This window comes from Pteropus vampyrus, unplaced genomic scaffold, assembly GCF_000151845.1.
Source record: "Pteropus vampyrus isolate Shadow unplaced genomic scaffold, Pvam_2.0 Scaffold167, whole genome shotgun sequence".
Lineage (NCBI taxonomy): Eukaryota > Metazoa > Chordata > Mammalia > Chiroptera > Pteropodidae > Pteropus > Pteropus vampyrus.
The window spans coordinates 2,781,991-2,803,208 of record NW_011888948.1 but is presented as its reverse complement, the minus strand read 5'-3'; the positions used below and the strand labels follow the sequence as shown (position 1 = coordinate 2,803,208).

Here is a 21,218-nt window from a genome sequence, read left to right as displayed (position 1 = left end):
TCCTCTGCGCATGCGCACTAATGCTGCGTGTGTGCCTGCCCACGTCCACCAGCTCTTTACTCTTGGGGTTTCTTGTCCTGGACAGTATACATCCAGGCCCCATCAATCTTTCAGCCCTATTTCTGTCCACAAACCCTTCAACGTTGGTCTACAATGGTAATGCCTCTTCCTAAATACCCACTACTAATGCTCTAGCTTGCACTGACTGCAATTAATTCATTTATATCATTTAATAGTTTTCTTAAGTTTTCTACCACGTGTCTTTTCTTTCAGAAAGTCTGGCAGCGCTTCAGGGCAAGAACTGCTTCATCTAACACGTCTCAGACCTCTGGAGGTGAGCTCTGCACAGCTCTCGCCAGCACTTACCAGGAAGCAGCTCCACAGATACATCTCAGGGGATTTATGTTTATATAATATGACACTTGCAAAAAATGGACGGAACCATTTCCACTGCTCATTCAGGCTCTGAATCACTCAACAAGATTTAAAATAGTCAACAAGGACTCATATATATGCATGTCAAAAGGCGTAATTTAAGCAAGATGGCTCAACGGACTGCCCACAACCACCTGGTTTTGTCTCTGGAAACCACGTTATCCTCCTTTGGGGCTCTGTCCATCAACGGTGGAGGCTGCATGCTGCAGGGGTTCAGAATGAGTCACCTCTCACCCCAAGATGTGCTGCTGTGGTGTGCAGATTATTTTGAGCTAAAGGCAGCCGAGATCCTGCAGGCTCATGAGAAACTTAACTTGTCCCTTAAAGAATTTAAACTAAGGGCCTTGCCCATAAGAGTTATCACCAAAATAACTCTTTATGACCTCTCTGTAGGGAAGGACAAACTTCTAATTACCATATATCTGCTCTTCTTATTGTCCTACAATGACCTTCCTTCCCTCTGAAGCCCCAAGGTGATCCTTAGCTCAGAATGTCATTATTACCTCATTTTCCCTTCCTGTCTTTGAATCTCTCAGGAATATGGGGTCTCTGACTCTCTCATGTATGTGGAGTTCTCATACATATGCATGTAATTAAATGTGGTCATTTTCCCTTGATTTGTCTCATTGTCTATTTGATTATTAGACCAAATGAAAGAACCTTGAGAGGAAAATTTCTTCCTCCCCCACAGTGCACTGAGGGAAAAGAACTCAAGGGACCCCTCCTCTCCTGGTTAGGTCAGTTAGGCCTGGAAAGCAGCCAGGACAAACCAGGTGTGACTGTCGCTGACCTAACACAGCTTTCATGCAGATCACTGGTCACTTGGAGAGCCTGGCTAGTACACATTGTATGGATTTCTCAGCCTTTATACCAAATGGCATTTCAAAAGCAATGTTCTACAATTCCCCACTTCCTAACAGTAATGATTGTTTTAATTAGTTACTAATAGAACTCCTGTGGATTTATGGTTTGAACAAATCAAGCTTTAATCTTCTTAAGCATTTAATTACTGTCATTTGAAAGGCATTGCATAGTGGGTAATATTCTCTTGAAATGGGGTTGGGTCAGGACTGAGAAAGAAGATGGGAAATTGCTTTTGTCTTTTTAAAGTGTTGCTTTTCTGAAATTAGAAGAACATACACTGTCAAAGGGAAAGTTTAATTCTAGGGAAATGAGAATATTGTTACCTTTAAAGTACTTGACAAAGGAGATATTCTGGAAATGTATCAATCATTAAGATGCTCAAAGGTGAAAAAGAAAACTTATAAAAACGAATGTTATGATAAAACTTAATAATATATGCTTAAAAATGATAAAACATACATTTGTATCTGAGAACTGTTTAGGACATGACTCATAAAGAAGCACAAAATAATTATTTCCAACGTTTCTATTAATACCAAACCAAGGATTCTTACTTCATTAAATACCATTTCTCAACCACTAGCCACCACTTCCCTCAATAACATAAAGCACATGAGTTTTATTTTCATAGGGCACTTTATACCAAAAGGCTAATCACCTGAGAAGAGAAGGTTCCTTTTTCTCACCTGAAGCTTTGTTGTGAATGCCACAATAGATTTAAAGTCTAAACAGCTTAGCCTCAGTCTAAATTCTTATGAAATCTCCACTACATGAATGTTAAATGCCAACTTGTATGGATTAAAAAAGAAAAGGAAACTCCTCCTATACTAGAATTTTTTATCGACATGTCTCATATCATGATTTAATCATAAAAGGAAGAAGAAATGAGCAGGTGGGGCAGCTGATCCATTTTTCAGCACAGCCAGAACTGCAGAGCACAATCTGGTGGCTGTGGAGGGACAGGCCCCCAGCTTGCTGTGACACCTACCTCCTGCCTCTCCACATCCATGTTCCAGACGACAATGCCACCATCACCGCCACATGAGATGAGCTGCCGTGTGTGCTGTGCGTAGGAGAGGGCCTGGACTTTGTCACTGTGAAAGAAAGCAAGAGTTGGCAACAGTTTAGGAAGCAAATGAAAGCCCTGATGGAAGGAAGCCCAGCAGTCAATCAATGTGCACACTCACTGCTGAGCCTCAAGTGCAGATCTTAGAAATCAGATGGAACTGTCAACATGCCAAGGGTGGGGAGAGAACTCGAGGTTTAAAAGTCAAAATGCTCATTTAAGATGCCGAGGCCCCAGGCAGAGATAATCTTTGTCCATTACTAACACTTAAGGAGAAAAGCTGATTGCTGAACTGACTGTAACATCTTACTGGTTCCTTCCCTAATTGATTAAATAAACTAATCTGTGACACATGTTCATGCTGCATTTGTTCAAGAGTCATGACTTATCTTTTAAAAAAGGTATGCTTTAAGAGTTTTGGAGATCATTCATTGAGAAGCTGACTGGATTCACATGATAAGAGTCAGGTAAACGGTGTTGCCTGAAAAGTGAAGCACATCGTGGGTGGGTTAGACCCACACATACTACTTCTTGGCTCCCAGAGTGAATCCAAAGCAGCAGTAGACTTGAGCTTCGTTGACTGTTTCTCTAGTTTTTATTTCCTCTTTACTGATTTGTGTTTATTTTTCTTCCTAGTCCATGCACGGCTGACAAGTTATTCCCTCTTGGTGGCAGCCACGATGGAGAATTCAGTTTTGTGGTCCGGTAAGTTGATGATCATTTAACAAAAGAGTACACAGATCTACTTTCTGTTAGGTGAGAGAGAAGAGGGAATCTAGTTTCTTGGACGTTTTTGTTTGAATAGTTTTCTATTTTGAGCTCAAATCAATTAAGAATTCTGTGCCCACTGGGAAGGAGAGCAGCTCTTTGAAATCTTTTGAAATCTGAACTGGTGATGTTTTCTGTTTACTTTTGATCTGTGGCTGAAGCTGTAGAACTGAGGTTATTAAGCTCTGTGTGTCTGTGTCTACAATTCAGAAAGGCCTTTCTTTACTTCTTGTAGTATGTGGAATGCTTTCTTATTTCCAGGTATCAATAAATTAGATTATAGCACCTTTTAAATTGTAAAGACTTGTTCTGCTTGGCTTATAAAGTACTTACATAAATTGAATATTCCTAAACTTCACAGAAAATAAGAAAATCGAACATTTAAAACTTTCAATTTACTATACTTAAAAATAAAAATTATTTTACAGAAAATGCTAACTCAATAAAACTTTAAGAATCCAAGTTCAAAAATTAAGGTAACTTTGGCAAATGAGACTAATCTGATAAGTTTTAAAACAGCTGTTTTTCTCTGACTTCTCAATGTTAAGTATAATACAACTGTACATTTTATTTTACTTGGGTTGATTTCTCCTAAATTTATATAGGAAAACTGGCCAAATAAGTTAATGTTATATCTATATGTTTAAGATTATGAAAATTATAAATTTGTGTTCAACCAAATTGAATAATTTTCCTGATATATTTTTTATATAAATAGCAATTATGCTTTGCAGAATATCACTTAGAGATAATTCCTAAGATCTTTAGGAGTAATATTAAGTTGAGCTAATCAATAATCATTGGATACCTACCTAGATAATTTCAGAATAAGTTAGAATACTGAAACTTTGATTACAAAAAATATTAAGTTTACATATGTTTGCTTCTTACTTTTATAATGTACAGAGAGGCTATAACTTAGGTGAGTCATGTCAATGAATGTGTTCATTTTTGCCATTTTCAGGGGAGGTAAAAGTGATGTATGTCACAGTAGAAATTAATGTTATATGTGTTTAAATGCTTTGCTAGTCTGACAAAATGCTTGTATATGATAGACAGTTCTCAATCATCTCCGTCCTTCCTTCTCCCAATTTTCTCTATGAAATAAATGTAAGTGAATTCTTTGGTTAATTATTATAATTAAAATGGATGGCTGAGACTATGTCAGGTTCAAATAGAAAAGAAATACAATTGTATATGCATTAATTTGAAAGAAAAAGAGTAGTTTTGCCTTAAAGCAGTAGTTGTTGAACTTTTGTCTCAGGACCTCTTTATACTCTTAAAACTTATTTGAGGGAAATCAAAGAGCTATAGTTTAAGTGAGTGATAACTATCCATATTTACTGTATATTTTTTTAAATTTTTAATTAAGTTTATTGGGGTCATATTTACTGTATTTGAAGCCAAAACTGAGAAATTTTTTTAAAAAAACCTGATTCGTTTGAAAATAGAAATACTCTATTCCATTTTAACATAAACAACATAGATCTTATGAAAAAAAAATTTCCTAAAACAAAACACTTTGATGACAAAAAGGGCATTAACGTTTTTGCAAGTCTTTCTAATGTCTTGCTTAAACAGGAGAGAGTCAGATACTCATCTCTTTCTGCATGTGTTATGATGTCACTCATCATGCAGCCTCTGGAACACTCCATTGTATACTTTTGAGAGAACATGGATAAAAAAGCAATTCTAAAGTAAATTATAAATTTGTTCCAGAATCTGAAAGAGGAAAATGAAGGACAAATTTTGAAAGTGAATTTTATTTGCTTTCACTTATAATACTTGAGTCTGAAAAAAGGCTATAAAATACATTAAAATTCTGGTGTAGTTCCCTCAGCTTTGATGGCTTGCTTCCTTTTATTGATTAATGCCTTTGACTATAATGCAAAAGAATATTCTTTTTTTTTAAAAATAAACTTATTTATTTAAATTAGTTTCAAGTATGCAGTACATTGGTTAGACATCTATAATGTTCATAAAACGATCCCCCCAGTTGCTCCCGCCCTCCCCGGCCCTCCACTTAGCCATCACATTAATGCTGACTGCATTCCCTCTGCCGTGCTCTCTGTGTCCAACTATCAACTACTAATTTTTACTTCTTTTACCCTTCACCCCATTCTCCCAGCCTCTCAACCCCCCTCTCTTCTGTCCGTCATCAAATTGTCCACTATATTTGTGAGTCTGGTTTTGATTAGTTTGTTCTTTTTGTTCCTTAGATAACCGCATATAAGTGAAATCATATGGTATCTACATTTCTCTGACTTATTTCAGTCAGCATTATAACCTCTAGGTCCATCCATGTCATTGCAAATGGTAGAATTTCATTTTCTTTCAATGGCCGAGTAACATTCCATTGTATATATGAACCATAATTAAAAAGAATACTTTACATTCTATAGAATCTACCTACCTGGAAGAGATTATGTCTCATCTAAATTATTTTTAGAGCTTTATGTTAACTTGATTACAGTCCTTGATTATTTAAAGAAAAAAATATAAGGACTCTCACTTGTGAGAAGGGCTAAATTCTTTAAGATTCTGTTACTTTATTTATTTCAAATGTCTTATTGTTACTTTGATTATGTACATAACCCAGTGTTGTTTTTAGGCACCTGCACTCCTATCTTAATGAAGTACCTAAAACTCTTCACTATTCTTTCGGTTTTGCCTTCTCAGACTAAACCTTATGTTTTGAAAAAAATTAAATTAAAATGTTAGGATATATTTACACCTAAAACTATCTTTGATATTTCCTGGAAGGGTCCTGGACAATCATAAAGATTTGATTTTTTTTTTTTTTTGCCTTTTAAAAAGAGAGATGCTATGAACAACGGCATTTGCTTGCTGTGTTACTATTCTAAGAGTTGTCAGTTCAGAAGACATACTCAGTTTTCGCTAGGTTAAGTCAGTACAGGTTAAAATGATACTAATACAAGTATTTCTGAAATTGTGTATTTTATGGGAAGACCCCAGAGATTTTTATAAATGCTCTCATTTGCCTATAATACGTTTTTACCTTCAGGGGAAATACTGATCAAAACTCTTAGGATATACTTACATAGGGTATCTCAATAGAGAATTTTACTCTCCTCCATTCTGATATTATTTGTCACAGTAAAAAAGTTAACCATTACATCTCTACTACCTACAGATAACTTTTGTACTACTCTGAAGCTTGCCTGAAGGCTCTGCTCTAAGCTACAGGCCAGAAAGGACAATCTTAAGAGTTTTGTGGAAAAGGACTTCACGTACCAGTTATTTTAAAATATTGATATTTCAAATAATAGACTCTTGGGCCAGGCTATTGAGCTGACGTTGCTTAGATAATTTTTCATCTGAGCAGTGGAATTTCCTTGGATTTCTGGACTCTTTTTGACTCTGGATGCAGACATCTTACTTCGTGTAGACTGCTAAACCAAGAACCAGCAGAACAAAAATAAATTACACAGGACTGGATGAACTGGAGAGGGAAATTTTACTATGTTGTGTGGAATACTGTTGATGTTTTAATGTTCTATTTTCTGGACACGTAAGGATGCTTTTACTCTTCCTTTCTATGCTATCTCTAACCTACAATTTAGTAAACTCTGCTTTTATAAGCTAAACCAAAACATTTAAAAATGATATCCAGTTCTCACTGATATCCCAGAATTCAAAAACTGTTACTGAGTCCCCTTAATTTACATGGCAATATAGTTACTTCATAGGTTCAATTAGAATCTATCTGCAGGATATAACTGAGCAACCAAGTCCCTACTTCAGAGTATCATATTAGAGAATGATACTCACCGAATCAGATATGAATCAGCCACTTTAAGAACTAATGGAGCCAATGCCTACAAAGACCTCCCAGGAAAACCGGCTCTGATACCTGGCTTTGCAAGGTCCTGGACTTACTGGTGGTAAGGAATCTACCAGGTCAGGAACGTAGCAAATGCTGGAAACCTTGAGGAATTCACCTAAGGTCTACCTAAGTAAAATATGGTGGAGAGTTTCTTGCCTTGGTTTCCTAGCCCTGGGGTCGAAAAGCCCAATGTAAGATTCCTTGTAAAAACTTCCATGCAAAAGTTAGTTCTGTGAGCTTAATAGTTGTTTAATACTGTATGACTGCATATTTGCAAAGCAAACCAAGGAGGCCAATATGATTAACACTTACTGCACCAATGTAAATAATTAGGCCAAACCCTGTGAGACCAGCTCTTTTTTGTGACCAAGAATAATCTTTGAGATTATTATGATTACAGGAGAGGTGGGGAAAAGAATTGTCAAGTAGATTGTGAAAGACTAAAGTGGGCAAAAAGAAATTACTGGGTGTCTTTTCAACGGAATTTTAGGTGTTACCTAGCACACTCTTCTGGGTTATCTGATCTATAGGGGTCTGCAGCTTTAACTGGGCTATTCTATAACCCAATAGCTATAGAAAACTGCTATTACTGCAATTGAATCTTGTCCAGTGAAGATGCAACCAAACCCCAGACCCCACCCCTCCCATGGAAGAAGCCAACTGTGACTCTACTTACAAATTCATGTCAACATTCCCCACTGCCTATGCATGTATCTACTCTGTGGATTTTTCCTTAGAACTGGTTATAACATCTTACTATTTCCTATATTAATTAATGACTAATATAAAACCTTTAATACGTATTCCTTAAAAAACATTAATTGATTTTTATCTGTCCTGGTGGATCTTCCATGTTCTTAAGTATGGAGTGCCACCATTCTGACATTCAGGTGCAAGAAGGAAAATCTATTTGGTTGAGCAGGCTCGTAACCCTGTGATTTGAACTACATTTCATTTGTTAAGGCATCCTGATACACATCAATGATCTTGTAAAACCAAAATAAGCTCCAGAAGGAAATGCATTGCTATTCATTGCTGGCAGCAACAAATACATAATTTATGGGGCTATAGGACCGTTAATATTCCAACACAGAAGAGTGGAACACAGTGATGGATGCTAGATTCCAAGCTTTGCAATAAAGCTGCTCAGGGACTTCTTGATTTAAGGATTCAAAATACAACTACCCTGCAGTTAAAAACAAGGTGAGGGAACACCCCCAGGCTCACAGATTGAGGGTTATAAAGAATAAAAGATATCTTCTTCATGCACTCATGTTTCATCTGACATCACTATAGCATTTATCCTAGAAAGCATTTCAAAACTGGTTATTATTTCATGGACGAGTGCTCTATGTACTGCAATGCAAATGATCTCACGAGTGCACAAAAACTTCACTTTTTACAACCACCAGGATCTGCCGTCAGAAATCTACTTAGTGAGATGGCTTTATTTCCTTTCTCACCAGTCCTAGAAGTAACATATGTCTCATCAGGCCCAGCTACATAATTTAGGAAGCCCAATGCAGCATGAAAATACATGGCCTCTTGTTAAAAATTTGTTAAGAATTACAAAATGATGACCCAGTGCGTTAAATCAAGTGTACGGACCTTCTAAGCATGGGGGCCTTCTGTGACTGCACAGGTCACATGCCCAGGAAGCTGGTCCTGTGTCTGGTGCTTCTTAAGAAAACAGGGTAGAGAAGCCTTTATCCTCTATAGAAAACAGCTTTTCCAACACGGGCTAACATCTGCCCAAATGTCAACTTAGACCCTCTTCCATTTCCGAAGAGTAGGAGGGTCTTCAATGTATAGCGATCTTTCATTTCTTTGATGTAAAGTCCTAGGTTACTTGGCGAAAAGCTAATCATTTATGCATCTTCTACCAGAGATCTTGCTCTCATATTCAGAACTCCAATGTTCATAAGTTTTCCAAACCTCAAAGGGCCAGAGAGACTTGTGGGCAATACACAAGTGAGGTCTCCCGTATAACTGATGCCTAGGGCTATCCCATGCCAAAGGGACCCTAGAAGGATTTGCCTCACCAGGGATCCTTGGACCACAAACAGTCTGAACCTGAACTCAGGCACACGCCTGGGAACACTAGTGTAAGCAGCAGCAACATTTTGGTGTTTACTGGCTAGGGTGGAAGTTCAGATTAGCCACCGCATGTCTGCCCACCTGCAATTCCTGAAAACACTGTATTTAGTTCACGCAGTTCTGTTTTGGTTAGCCACCTGATCCTGAGAACTATGGGAATCTCTTCATCTCCTAAGATCCAAATCTAGAGTGACTCCCTCACTGAGGCCTCCCGCTTTCCAGTAAACCTGACAAACTGTCCCACCTTTACCCCATTTTCATACTTCCAGCAGAGCTCTACACAGGCAGGGACTATTTTCTTAGTGTCCTAGGTGCCTAATACAAAAACTGGTATGTAGACGGAGCTCAGTAAACATTTGTTTAATGTGTTATGAATAGAGCGAGTAGGTGTACGTGGCAATATTTCCATGGAAATGCTACAATCAGAGAGAAACAGTAATCATATCGAAAAGCTTAATTTTTGAAGAATTATAATTTTTTTAAAAGAATAATTTTAACAACTGCCACTTATTAGCCTTTACTCTTGTGATTATTTTCCATGTATTATATCATTTGTGGTTTTAAACAACTTTTGAGGGTTTTTATTTCCAATATTATCCTTTCTTCAGAGACAAGGAAACGGAGGATCAGATTGAGGAAGTGCCTCGCCAAAGCCTACGGCCATTAGCAGAAGGGCTGGCTCAAACACAGCATGGCCAGACTCAGGGGCTAGCACTTAATGACCAATATTCAGCCCCTCTGTCTTTTACAAGATTCTATTTTCTATGAGAACTCTAATTTCTATTGCTTTTATTATGTGTTTAGCTAAGTAGTTACAAATATAAAAGACATCTCTTCTTCTCTATCCTAATAATTCTTAAGTGCTACAATGAGAAACATTCTTAAATCTCAAATCAGGAGAGAAAAATTTTCGTATGTAATTTTCCTTGTCCTCCCTCCCCCATACCCAGAAAAAGCTCTATACAAGAATTTTACTTCTTTTAACTTTACATGCAATTTATTTGATATAAGAGGAAAAAGCACAAATTCTCCCAGCGTATATTTATTTATAAATATCTTATTTTTTTACCAAAAGGCTTTGAGAACGCTTATAACAAAGTTCTTACACATGGTAAGTGCAGGAAGAGGGAAACCAAGAGCTGGGATTGTGGAAACAGGAAGCTCACACACAGGCCTTATGTGCTAAGAGTCATGGCTGTGACCGAGCCTCATGCAACCCAGGGATCCCAAGGAGGGGCCCCTACCGCAAGGGCCACACAGACTTTTTACCTGTGCTTTAAATCAAGTTACCATTGAATTAAATTGCCAAAATGTCTTAGCCTGAAAAACACTGTTATAAGAAAATTATGGTCATAAAGTTGGTCATGAAATGATAGGTATTATTTAAGAATAAAAAAGGATCTAAAAAGCCCAAGTACCATTTTAGATTTGACAAGGTGGGCATGGGGCAATAAATGCCCAGGTTTATGCTTTGATAACATCCATCCAACTGGTAGCTGATACTTGAAAAAACACGACTGGTCCCTGAAACTGTAACGTTTCCTTTGCCTTTCCTTCCACAGAGCTAGCACGAAATCATGCTCCAATTGCTGTAGGGTACAAAAACACCAAAACACTTCCAACGCGGAAAAAAATTGTATAGAAGTATACTTTCTTAACTTCTTTTCCCTTTGGACTTGGAAACATTTTTGCTGTCATCAATCACTTACTCTAGTGTTAAAGCTCTCTCTGCTTTGATAGGATTTTTACACACAAAATCAAACCAGTCATACTTCTGCTACTGAAGGATGGTATGAAGCCGCAAACCCAGGACGGAAGCTATCTCTCCACGCCACACTTAGGCATTTCCAGAAGAGGGGAAGGCAGTCTCCGCACCCCGAGAGGTGGGAGCTCTGGTCCGGTCTGCTCTCTCCAGGTCCCCAGCTCACCAGTTCAGTCCCTGATTTGGACTGAATTAGTTAGCTCTGGTAGGTAGCTCTGGCCAGCATTAGTCACCCTAGGGAAGGTGGGAAAATGAGGAATTGTACAATGGCAAGGGGAAGCCTCAGGCCACAGGCAGAAACTCTTTGGCTTCTAAAGTAGAAGAGACAGAAACCACCGTGGGGCAGGGTGGGGACCAAGTGCTATCCAATGTTCATTTTTGTGTCTCCAGTGCCTAGCTGGATACAAAGGCTCTGAACTGCTTTATTAGTTCAAGCTGCACTAAAGTTTAGGAGACCTAAGCTGTCAGCTGGGGGCTTTGCGGTAGGTAGCTCAGTAGTCTCATCTAACAAATAGAATCTGGCTTCTCTCTTTCATAGGGTTATTGTAAAACGAAACGGAGGGGGTCTATTTTGAAAGCTCTTTGACGAGTTATTAGGCGCTATTCAAACACAAGAATCACTGAACACTAATCCAGTGGCCAATTTTCAGAGCAAAGGATTGGCTGCTATGAAAGTGGGCCTCATGACCTCTTTCCTGCCTGATGCCCTTTCCCGTTCTTTCCTGAACCTTCTTTGTGAAGGTCGTCCTCCTACTGCCAGCAGTTCCTCTGGCTTCTGTATCTCCACCTCGGGCGTTCAAACCCACCCTAACAGAACGACAGTACCAAAGCTGAGGAAGTTTACTTCCCCTAGCTCTGCTGCATCAAGGTGTCTCCTCTCAGGCTAAGACCTGAGACCCCCCTCATAGAGTTCACTTTGTTACTAAGCTTGAGTTAAATAAGTCACGAGGCAAAGGCCTTCTGCTATTATTTCCATTTAAAACCAGTTCTGACTGGTGGTTCCTGATCTCACCTGCCTGCCGCCCCACTAAATTCCAGGGGTGTGATCTTGTCAGGATGGACTCCAAGTTTGGTCTGTTTCATTTTCTTTAAGGCCAAGTTTGTATTTCTTAGAACTGGAAGACCTATTAGTCTAGGTTTCATTTTTCTGGGACTGAGAAATTGCATTCCAGCCTTACAGCTCTTCTTTTCTTACCAAACTGGAGGTGCAAGTTTCCCAGAGCAATGTTTCGCATGAGGGCACTCAGCACACGGTGATGCTGGCGTGGAGAGTGGCGACACTTTCCCATCATGTGGATGGGTCCTGTAAGGCTACCTGCACCCTTTACCAACCACTGTGTAAAAACAAAACTAGTTATGGCTCACCTGAATGAGTCCAACAAATATTACTGATCTTCATTCACAACCCGCATTTTGTTTCTCCAAGAGCCCGTGTGCCAGGAATCGCCTGGCAGATTAGACAGTAGCTGAGTGTTACTAGACAGGACCACCTGGCTTTCCTTTATCTTCACATACGTGGATGACTAACGTCGACTCCTTCTACACGATGGTGATGCATGTCATGGAGAGAAACGTAGGAGGACAATTCCTCTAATGAGCTGATGACGAGGTCCAGTGGCCCCTTAAGCCAGCTGTGGCCCCGTAAGCCAGCTGTGGCCCCAGACACCGTGGTCTGTTCTCTAATGTGAGAAAGAAGGGCTTAATAGCTACATCTCTGAAACTAAACTCTAACACTACAACAATTATTTGTGCATGGGCCCTCCAAAACTAAATTAGTTCAATAATCCTAAACTGCAGATTTTTTTAAGGAAATATTTTAAAACTAGTGTTTCCAGGCAGATTTATAGGAAGAGCTAATGTTGCTTAAAACCAGCCGGTTCACGGGAGCATTACTGACATTTCTTTATGGCTGTCTGGAGTCGCTCTGAATATCACTTTGAAAACTTTACAAGTTAAAAACAATTTAGACTAGCTTTAGAATTCTACAGCAGTTCCAAAATTTTTTACTGCAACTGAACAGACATTGCCCCCAGGGACTGTGGGCAGCCCAGAGCAGGACAAATCAGAGTGTGGTCTGAGGGTCAGCAGCAGAGAGCTGCCTGGGAGGCTTGTTACCACAGACGCCTGCAGCTCCAGACTGGTGATCGGAATCTCCAAAGACAGGGCCCGGGAACCTGCTCTAAACAAATTCCTCGGTGATTCCTTATGCATGGCCAAGTTGGAGAATCGCTCCAAGGAAACACAAAGCTTTCTCTGCTTTTCCTCTCAGTCCCTTGAAATCCGTCCCTTAAGGAAGAAGAGCCTGATATGAATCAAGGCCGAGTACTCAATAAATATTTGGTGAAGTACAAAATGTACTTTGTGAGAAAGGATATTATCTCTCCCCTTTTCCTTGAGCTGCCAGAAATCTTGAAGCCACATTTGACTTCAATTACAGAAATTCTGTAGGCCTTCATGGCTTGTATTTTTAAGCTCTTTTTTCTTTCACTCTCAAATTTTTACTGTTATATTCTCCCTGGTTCTAATTTTTACCTTTTATTTATTTTCTGCCATTATTTTATTTTATGGTTTCTATAAGCACTCTCAAATCCTCTGTGGAATAAAATGGGGTATAAATAAATAAACATACTTACACACAGATATAAATCAAAGTGGCCATTATTTGCTTTCCTGCCATGCCCTTCCCACGCTAAGATCCTGCCCCAGAGACTGAGCTGCACTCCTTTATTCCAGCCTTCAGCTGGGAATCTTTTTTCAAGAGTTCTTTATAAAAGCACCAGTGGTCTTACTTGTGTCCTTGGAGCTCGATGGCTGTTCCTTTTCTTCCACCGATGTCCCACATGATTACAGAGTGATCGGAGCTGCCTGAGAACAAAACTCGCTGGACGGGGTCCCAACAGAGAGCAGTCACCCCACCTGAGAGACCAGACACAGCTGAACATTAGTCACACAGTAACAATATTATTCACCAATAAAATGTGAATGCAAAGGAGTTAGGATCTAGAGCAGTTTCTGGCACACAATAACATTTTTGTTGAAAGAACAAAACTTTAGTTCTTTAAAAAAGAACTTTTTGTTGAAAAAGTCCCAAAAGAGAAAAAATTGGCTCCAAGAATAAAAGTCTCACACTTTAAGCATTTTCCTCTCCAAATTTAAAAGTACCATAAAATCAATTACTATAAAGACCGAGAGAAATGAAAAGGCAATTAACTGACCTTCGACCATAATTCTAAGACATAATTCTAATAAAAATAATTCTAAGAAGAATGGAAAATATCGCGCTGTTTGGAAATGTTAGCCACATTTTTTTAACTGCTGTCTACTTCCCATCCCGACAATAACAGATTAAGTAAACACGGTTTTAAGAAGCTCTATTAGATTTTTTATTCTTGAACATCAGATAAAATTAGACTACAGTATCAGAATTTAAAAGCTATTTTTTCTCTTTGGAATTTAAATTTATAGATTCTGGGCACATCATTTACACCCTCAAGTGTCAGTTTCCTCAACTCTAAAATGGGGACTATGGTGCTATGACTACACTACTGATAATGTCAGCCTAGCTGCTAGCTACCTCACAAGGCAGTGCTGAGAATAAGGCTGGATCGAGTGTGCAGCGCCACTCTGCATGTGCACTACACGGGCTGGCTGTTAGCATCACTCCAGTGGCGCAGCTGTAACATATCATGACAGATTTTCTTCTCTGGCAGCCCCCTTATAAATCGAACTCCTTATGCACTGAGAAGAATAATAACTTTTTCCCTATAAGATGAGCACAAAGCCTATGAATACTGAAGAATGAGGAATACTCATTTTTTACATTACTGAAAAATACTATATCCTGGAAAGAACATAAAATAGCTTTCTTAATCTGCTGGAATCTGATGTTTTTCTTCTTTAGATTAGCAATTTGTTCTACTGAAGTGCTGTACTTTAAAAGCTTTAGGAAAAGTTTCCTTTATGTAATTGTCTCAGAAGACTTTTTTTCAAGATCAGAAGAAAAAAAATATCCCCACTTCTCTGAGTTGTTTAATAGCATCTTCCTCTGACTGCACAACATTCTGCTTGTATATATTCCTGTCCATGTAAGAATAAACATCACTTTGCCCAGTGCATATGTGGTAAGCACCCCCTGCAGCTCCCATCTCCTGTCTCTCACCATTTCCTGCCCTTCCACACACTCCAGCACTAAGCAGAGTCGACAGCAGAAAGGCCCTAGTACTGTCTGTTGAATGAATGAAGGAGCAGATGAAGGAAAAATACAAAAATCTTTTTTTTTTTTCATTCATCAATCTTATTTGGAACACCTCTGCTATGCTCAGTCTTTCAAAGCTAAATATTTCCTCCTTCTGTAGAATTCATCTTCTTTCCTTGCTATTAAACTCCATGATTATACTTTAAAAAAAATCATCCTTCAGTATTTGGCAATGTAATAGTCCAGGATATGCATTCCATTCTGCAAAACATGGTATTTATTCCCACATGGTACCCAAATGGCTTACTTCGTTAAATATCTCTGGCAGAGTTAGCCAACTGTCCACCTAAATTCATATTCCCCTTTCCATATATAGAGCGCTCCCTGGAAAGCTGCCATCCTGCAAGGACCACATTTACCAAGCCCTCTTGCATCTAGGGGTCATGTGATAGAAACCAGAAAGTAAGTGGGAGCAATTTATATCACCTCCAGGTGAAGACAGTTAAGATGTCCCTTTTCTACTTTCTGTTTACACTTTTTCTTAGAGGACTCCAAGACCCCAGGGCAAGGAGAAACTATGTTCTAGAAGGAGCCTGGGTCCCTGAATCACCACATGGAAAAGAGCTGTAAGTCAGCAACACCTGTACTAGGTTGTCACATGAGTGAGGAATAAACTTCTGCTGCATTAGGGCACTAAAATATTGAAAATTACTTGTTGGAGCAGTTAGCATTACCTTTTAAAATGCCATATATTTATTGGACTATTATAACAAGGCTGACTCAAGAAGAAGGGGAATGTCACCAAAAACTTCAATAAATGTCATGCTAATGAAAAGTTACTTGTTTAGACTGTTACTCCTGATGCCTAATATTTAAACAGAATTTAGCTTTCAAAGCAATCTATCATAAACTCTGAATTGGTTTTTCCTTCAAAATATACCTGGAATCTAAGCTCTTCTCACTACCTCTACTACTCTCCTTGTGTGAGCCACTATCAAAATTCTCATCTGGAAAATTAAGAAGTATGACACATATTTTGTTGTAAAGGGTATGGAAGAAAAAGCCACTCTCATAGATTGCTGATGAGAATGCAAACTAGTAAAGTGGGGAAGATCATATCTAACAAAACTGCATATGAACTTGGCTTTTAATCCTGCAATCTCACTTCTAGGAATTTATCTTGAAGATACAGTCCCTACTCCCACCAAATAATACAAAAATATACATACACAAGGATATTCATTTCAGCATTGTTTGAAAAAGCTAAACACTGGGAACAACCTAAATGCTCATATAAGAGAGTAGGTGAGTAAACCATGACACACATTCACATAGTACTATACAGCCATGAAAAAGAATGACGATCTCTTGGATGGATAGGAAATGATTTCCAAGTATACTATAAAGTGAAAAAGGCAAAGTGCAAAAGAATATGTTATGTTACCTTTCATTTAAGAAAAAAGGATAAATGAGAAATTAATAAGATTTATTAACTACAGCAAGTGTGTGTGAAAGGCTGGGAAATGAGAATGGAGAAAGGATGAAAGAGAATGACATTTTTCATAGCATATATTTTTGTTTGGTTCTGAGTTTTAGAACCATGTTTATGTTTCACATATGTGAAAACTAGTAAATAATTAAAATCAACTAAGAGTATTTGTGTGTGTGTGTGGGGCGGGGATGGGCCCCAAATGAAATATAAACAGAAACAATAGAACCTAGCTGCATTACAAACGAATGATACAACCGCACTGAAGGAGGGTAAGGGGAGAAGTGACAAAAGTAACTTTGGAAAATGGTAATAAGGTTAAATAAATAGCACTCTAGTTACCAGGTTTATATTTCATAGGGCTGTGAGTTATATAGGTTAGCAATTCTGAAACTACTGTATGTATATTCTAGGATTGAGCAATTAAGCTGAGTCAGGAACACCATATGGCACCAAAAACTAAGATGTGCTTAAAAAATTATGAGGACATGTGAAAAGGACACAGAACCCAACATGAAGGGGTTCCCAATAGCCAAATATGAGACACTTTGAACAAGATAAATAAATGGTAGTAGAGGAGCCTCACACATAGAAATTAATAAGAACTCGGCCTATTACAATATAGACAAATAAAATATGGGAAAAGTTTTCCCTTATAGTACAATTCCAGCTAAAAGGTGTAGAAGGAATTATGATAAAAAACAGGATTTGGCAAGCATCACAGTAATACTTGTTTCTGATAAGAATCAGCAATACTAAAATTGGGCAAAAATATAATAAGAAAGAGAATATCTACAGTTTCAAGGTATTTCCTTTTAAAATACTTATGAATTATAAAGGGTGATCAAAGTGGAGACACATACCCTAATCAAATGATCAAAGTTAACATCACCCGTAACTGGGAAAATCAGTATCAGGCGCTCCCTGATGCACTAAATTAAAGCATAACATCACTTTTGTGGTGGTATCAAAAATGCATAACCTGAATTTAACCATGAGAAAACTCAGATGGAGGGGCATTTTACAAGGGAGGGACATTGCGGCTAGTACTCAAAAATGCCAAGGTCTTGAAAGAAAAGGAATGACTCAAGAACTGTTCTAGGTTAAAGGAAACTAAGGAGACATCGTAACCAAATGCAGCATGTGGTCTCTAGTTGGATTCTGAACCTGAAAAGGATGTTAGTGGGATAACTGGGGAAACGGGAATAAGGTCTGCAGGTTGGAGAACAGTATTGTATCACTGCTGATTTCCTGGTTTTGATATTTGTACTGTAATTTTCAAAAATGTTAACATTTGGAGAATATGGGTAAAGGATGGACAGGACTCTCTACTATTTTGCAAGTTCTTTAAAGTCAAAAATTATTTCAAAACAAAAAGTAAACACAAAGCAAAGCAAAAGAAGCCTAAGACGATTATAACAGCCTCCTGTTAGGTTTCGCTTCCTGCCGTCGTCTTCTCCACCCGCCAGCCACAGTGATCACCGAGGAACAAAAGGCAGGTTGCGACACCCCTTGCTCAGCCCACTCCTCTGGTTCCCATCCCATTCAGGGTAAATCTCAAAGTCCTGTCCGTGCCCTTCCACGCCCTTCATGATCCAGCTCCAGCCCCTGTCGTGGGGCTTCCCCACCTCCCCTCTTCCACCTCACTTGTTCTGCTCTAGTCACACTGGTCTGCCTGATGTTCCTTTACCATGCCAGGTTCGTTCCCACCTCAGGATCTCTGCACTTTGTTGCTTCTGCCTGTGATTCTCTCCCCCTAGATTATCACTGGCCCATTCTGTCACTTCACACAAGTCTCTGCTCAAATGTCACCTCTTTAGAGATATCTTCCCTGACCACTACTATCACTGTCCTCCTTATTTTCTTTTTCTTCAAAGCATAACAATATGTTATATATTTATTTACTGTTTACTGCTCCAACAGAATATAAGCTCTAGGAAGGCTGAGTTTTTGGCTTATTCACCACTGCATCCCCAGGACCTAGAAGTCTACCTCTTAAAGTAGTCACTCGATAAGCACAGACAGATACCAAGTGACTGAAGGAGTAAGTATACAAATGAATGGTCTCTGTTCTTGGCATGTGAAACAGGCATATGACCGCTCACTTTTCTGGCTAACCAGTGTTGCTTATGGGATAGCCTTCATCTATTCTATTACTCACACCTTTCAGGTCAGAGAATGCTCATCTGAAGGAGAAGCTCTGGAGATGGTCCTGCTTGCCTGGTTAAGCCACTAGGATGAAGGGGACAGAAAAGAGAAAGAGGAAAAATGCATGACTTCCCCTATATAACATGTGTTTGTGTCCTCCCCCCGCCCCCAATTCTTATGTTGAAACCTAAACCCCATTATTTGGAAGTGTCTGGGTCGTAAGGGAGGAGCCCCTCATGAATGGGATCAGTGCCCTTATGAAAGAGACCCTAGAGAGCTCTCCCACTCCCTTCTACCTCATGGGGCTAGGGCGAGAAGGCAGCCACCTATGAAGCAGGAAGTGGACCCCACCAGACACTGAATCTGCCAATGCCTTGATCGTAAACTTAGACTCCAGAACTGTGATAAATAAAGGTCTGTTGTTCATAAGCCACCCAGCCTATGGTAGTCTGTTACGGTGGCCCAAACAGACTGAGACAACATATAATATGGGTGGCTCAGGTTCTTTAAAGCCGTGTGTCAGATTTAAATAATGGTGGTCACTGGTAAAAAGAACAGCTAGAAAGGCTTATTTGACTTAATCAAAAACTTAGGTTGTTCATCCTGTCAGAACATGGAAATTCTTAAATAGAACTTGCTATGTGCCACATGATAAATACCTTCCAATTTCCGCTAATACACACCCATATCAACAAACATTGCACCACAAGACCCCCTGGCCTTCGTTAGTGACTGTGGGATAAGGATGGTTTATGTTAAAGAAACTGGATGTTTATATATGGTATTGTAAGTACGTAAGCTCTGGAATCAGATTCTAGGCACAAATTCCAGCTCTACTTTTATTAGATATGTGACCTTGAGCAAGTTATTTAATGTCTCTGCCTTAGAAGTCTCATTTTTAAAATAGGGATAATAGTTTTGTTGAGATTAAATAAATTAATATAAGCATACAGAATAGTGCCTAGCACATGAGAAGCACTCAATAAATGTTAGCTATGATTTTACTGCAGGAGACCTCATCTGTATCATCTCTGAAACAGTGTCCTTTGTTAAGTCAGCCTTCAGGCTGGGACCAGCTTGTTCCCATGCTCTCCCAGCCATTATTAGATCGAGTAAAGTTTTACAAACAAGAACGATCTCTTGTTTTACCACATTACATCTGGCTGTAAGAGGCCAGAGCTGAGAAGGGAAGTTCTTAACACAGTCAGGAAGAGAAAATAGATAACTAGATTAAAGACAGTCAGGGTATAAAGAACACCATCTCAAGGCTCAGAGTACTGCACCATGCTTCAATAAGAGTGGAAAAGATGGAAGGAAAAGCTGAAGGGCAGACAAAAAGGATGAGACTGAGGAGGGAAACAAATAACTTCAGGGTCCCATCCCAGCTTGATGTAAATGTCCTAACAATGGGTCTATTGGAGGTTGGCTTATAAACTGTAAAGTTCAATAAGCATGAATTGAGCATCTTCTACATGGCAGGCACCATGCTTAACTCTGTAGATATAATCAAATCAAATAAGGCTCAGACTCTACACCAACACGTATGTACAATAAGATAATGGGCCAGGTTCTGAAGACAAGGGCTAGTACATTGTGTTTGGTGGAGCCATTTGGTGGGACATGTGGCTATGCCCTCTGCCTGGCGTGCAAGTCTTACCTTTTGCGACCCAAATAACTTTTTCTCCCTCTTTAAGGTGTAGCTCAAGCATTATCTCCTGCAGGAAGCCTCCCCAGCACACTCCAATCTTCAAGAGGATGCTATCTCTATGTGTGTCTCTATTGTAACACTCAGCCACTACATCAAATTTTGTTAGATAAAAAATCTGTCCCTACAGTATGCTTAAGGTTCTGAATGTTTGTATTCAAGTATGGTGCAGAGTCCCTGGTAAACCACAGGTGCTCCATAAATGTTTGCTCACCTGGCCTGTTGAATGGATGGCAGAGAGGAATGGTAGAACTATAAACCAGAGCAATAAAGCATCATTACAGAGGCATTTATTTGGCAGGGCCTCGGAGTTGGGGGCCAGCAGAAAGGTAGTGCAGTAAGAGATGTGGAGGGGCACCGGGGGCTGGAGAGAAAAGCAGCTAACTAAAAAGCCTCTTCCCTCCCAGGTGGGTTTTTGCATCTGTCAGTGGACAGAGCTTCCTAATGAACAATCCTTTCTACCAAACACTTCTAGCAACAGGAGAAGACATCCGCCTTCTTTTACCAAGCCCGCATTCCAGAGCAGCGCAGACACGTGCACCTCTTCCTCAGTCCCACACTCAGGCACGTCCTCGCCCTCCATAACTAGGAGAACGAGAGCCAGGGGCTGCAACGGTTGTGGGTTTTCAGGATTTATGATGTTTTAAATGACAGAAATCATTTCTTCCATTTTGTTTGACTTCACGTTAAATTACTTCATCTTTCCGCTCCCCCTCAATGTTTCATTATATGCTTCTCCGTACCTTTGACCTCCACAAGGTGACCCATGGAATAATTTTTACCATAAAGGAATTCATTCTTAAAAATAAGGTTTTTTTTTTAATCATTATAAAATTTATCTG

The 21,218-nt window shown here is 39.2% G+C and overlaps 1 protein-coding gene across 2 annotated transcripts in view; it reads right to left on the bottom strand.

Moving 5' to 3' along the window:
- The window catches only part of WDFY2 (WD repeat and FYVE domain containing 2), a 159,219-nt gene that overhangs the window by 6,687 nt on the left and 131,314 nt on the right, over positions 1 to 21,218 (bottom strand). For both annotated transcript variants that reach the window (XM_023536685.1, XM_011370336.2), the window contains exons 7-8: positions 13,629 to 13,755; positions 2,288 to 2,393 (exon numbers count right to left, since the gene is read on the bottom strand). In XM_023536685.1, coding sequence (XP_023392453.1) covers positions 2,288 to 2,393; positions 13,629 to 13,755 — 233 coding nt within the window. The remainder of the gene's footprint in view (positions 1 to 2,287; positions 2,394 to 13,628; positions 13,756 to 21,218) is intronic.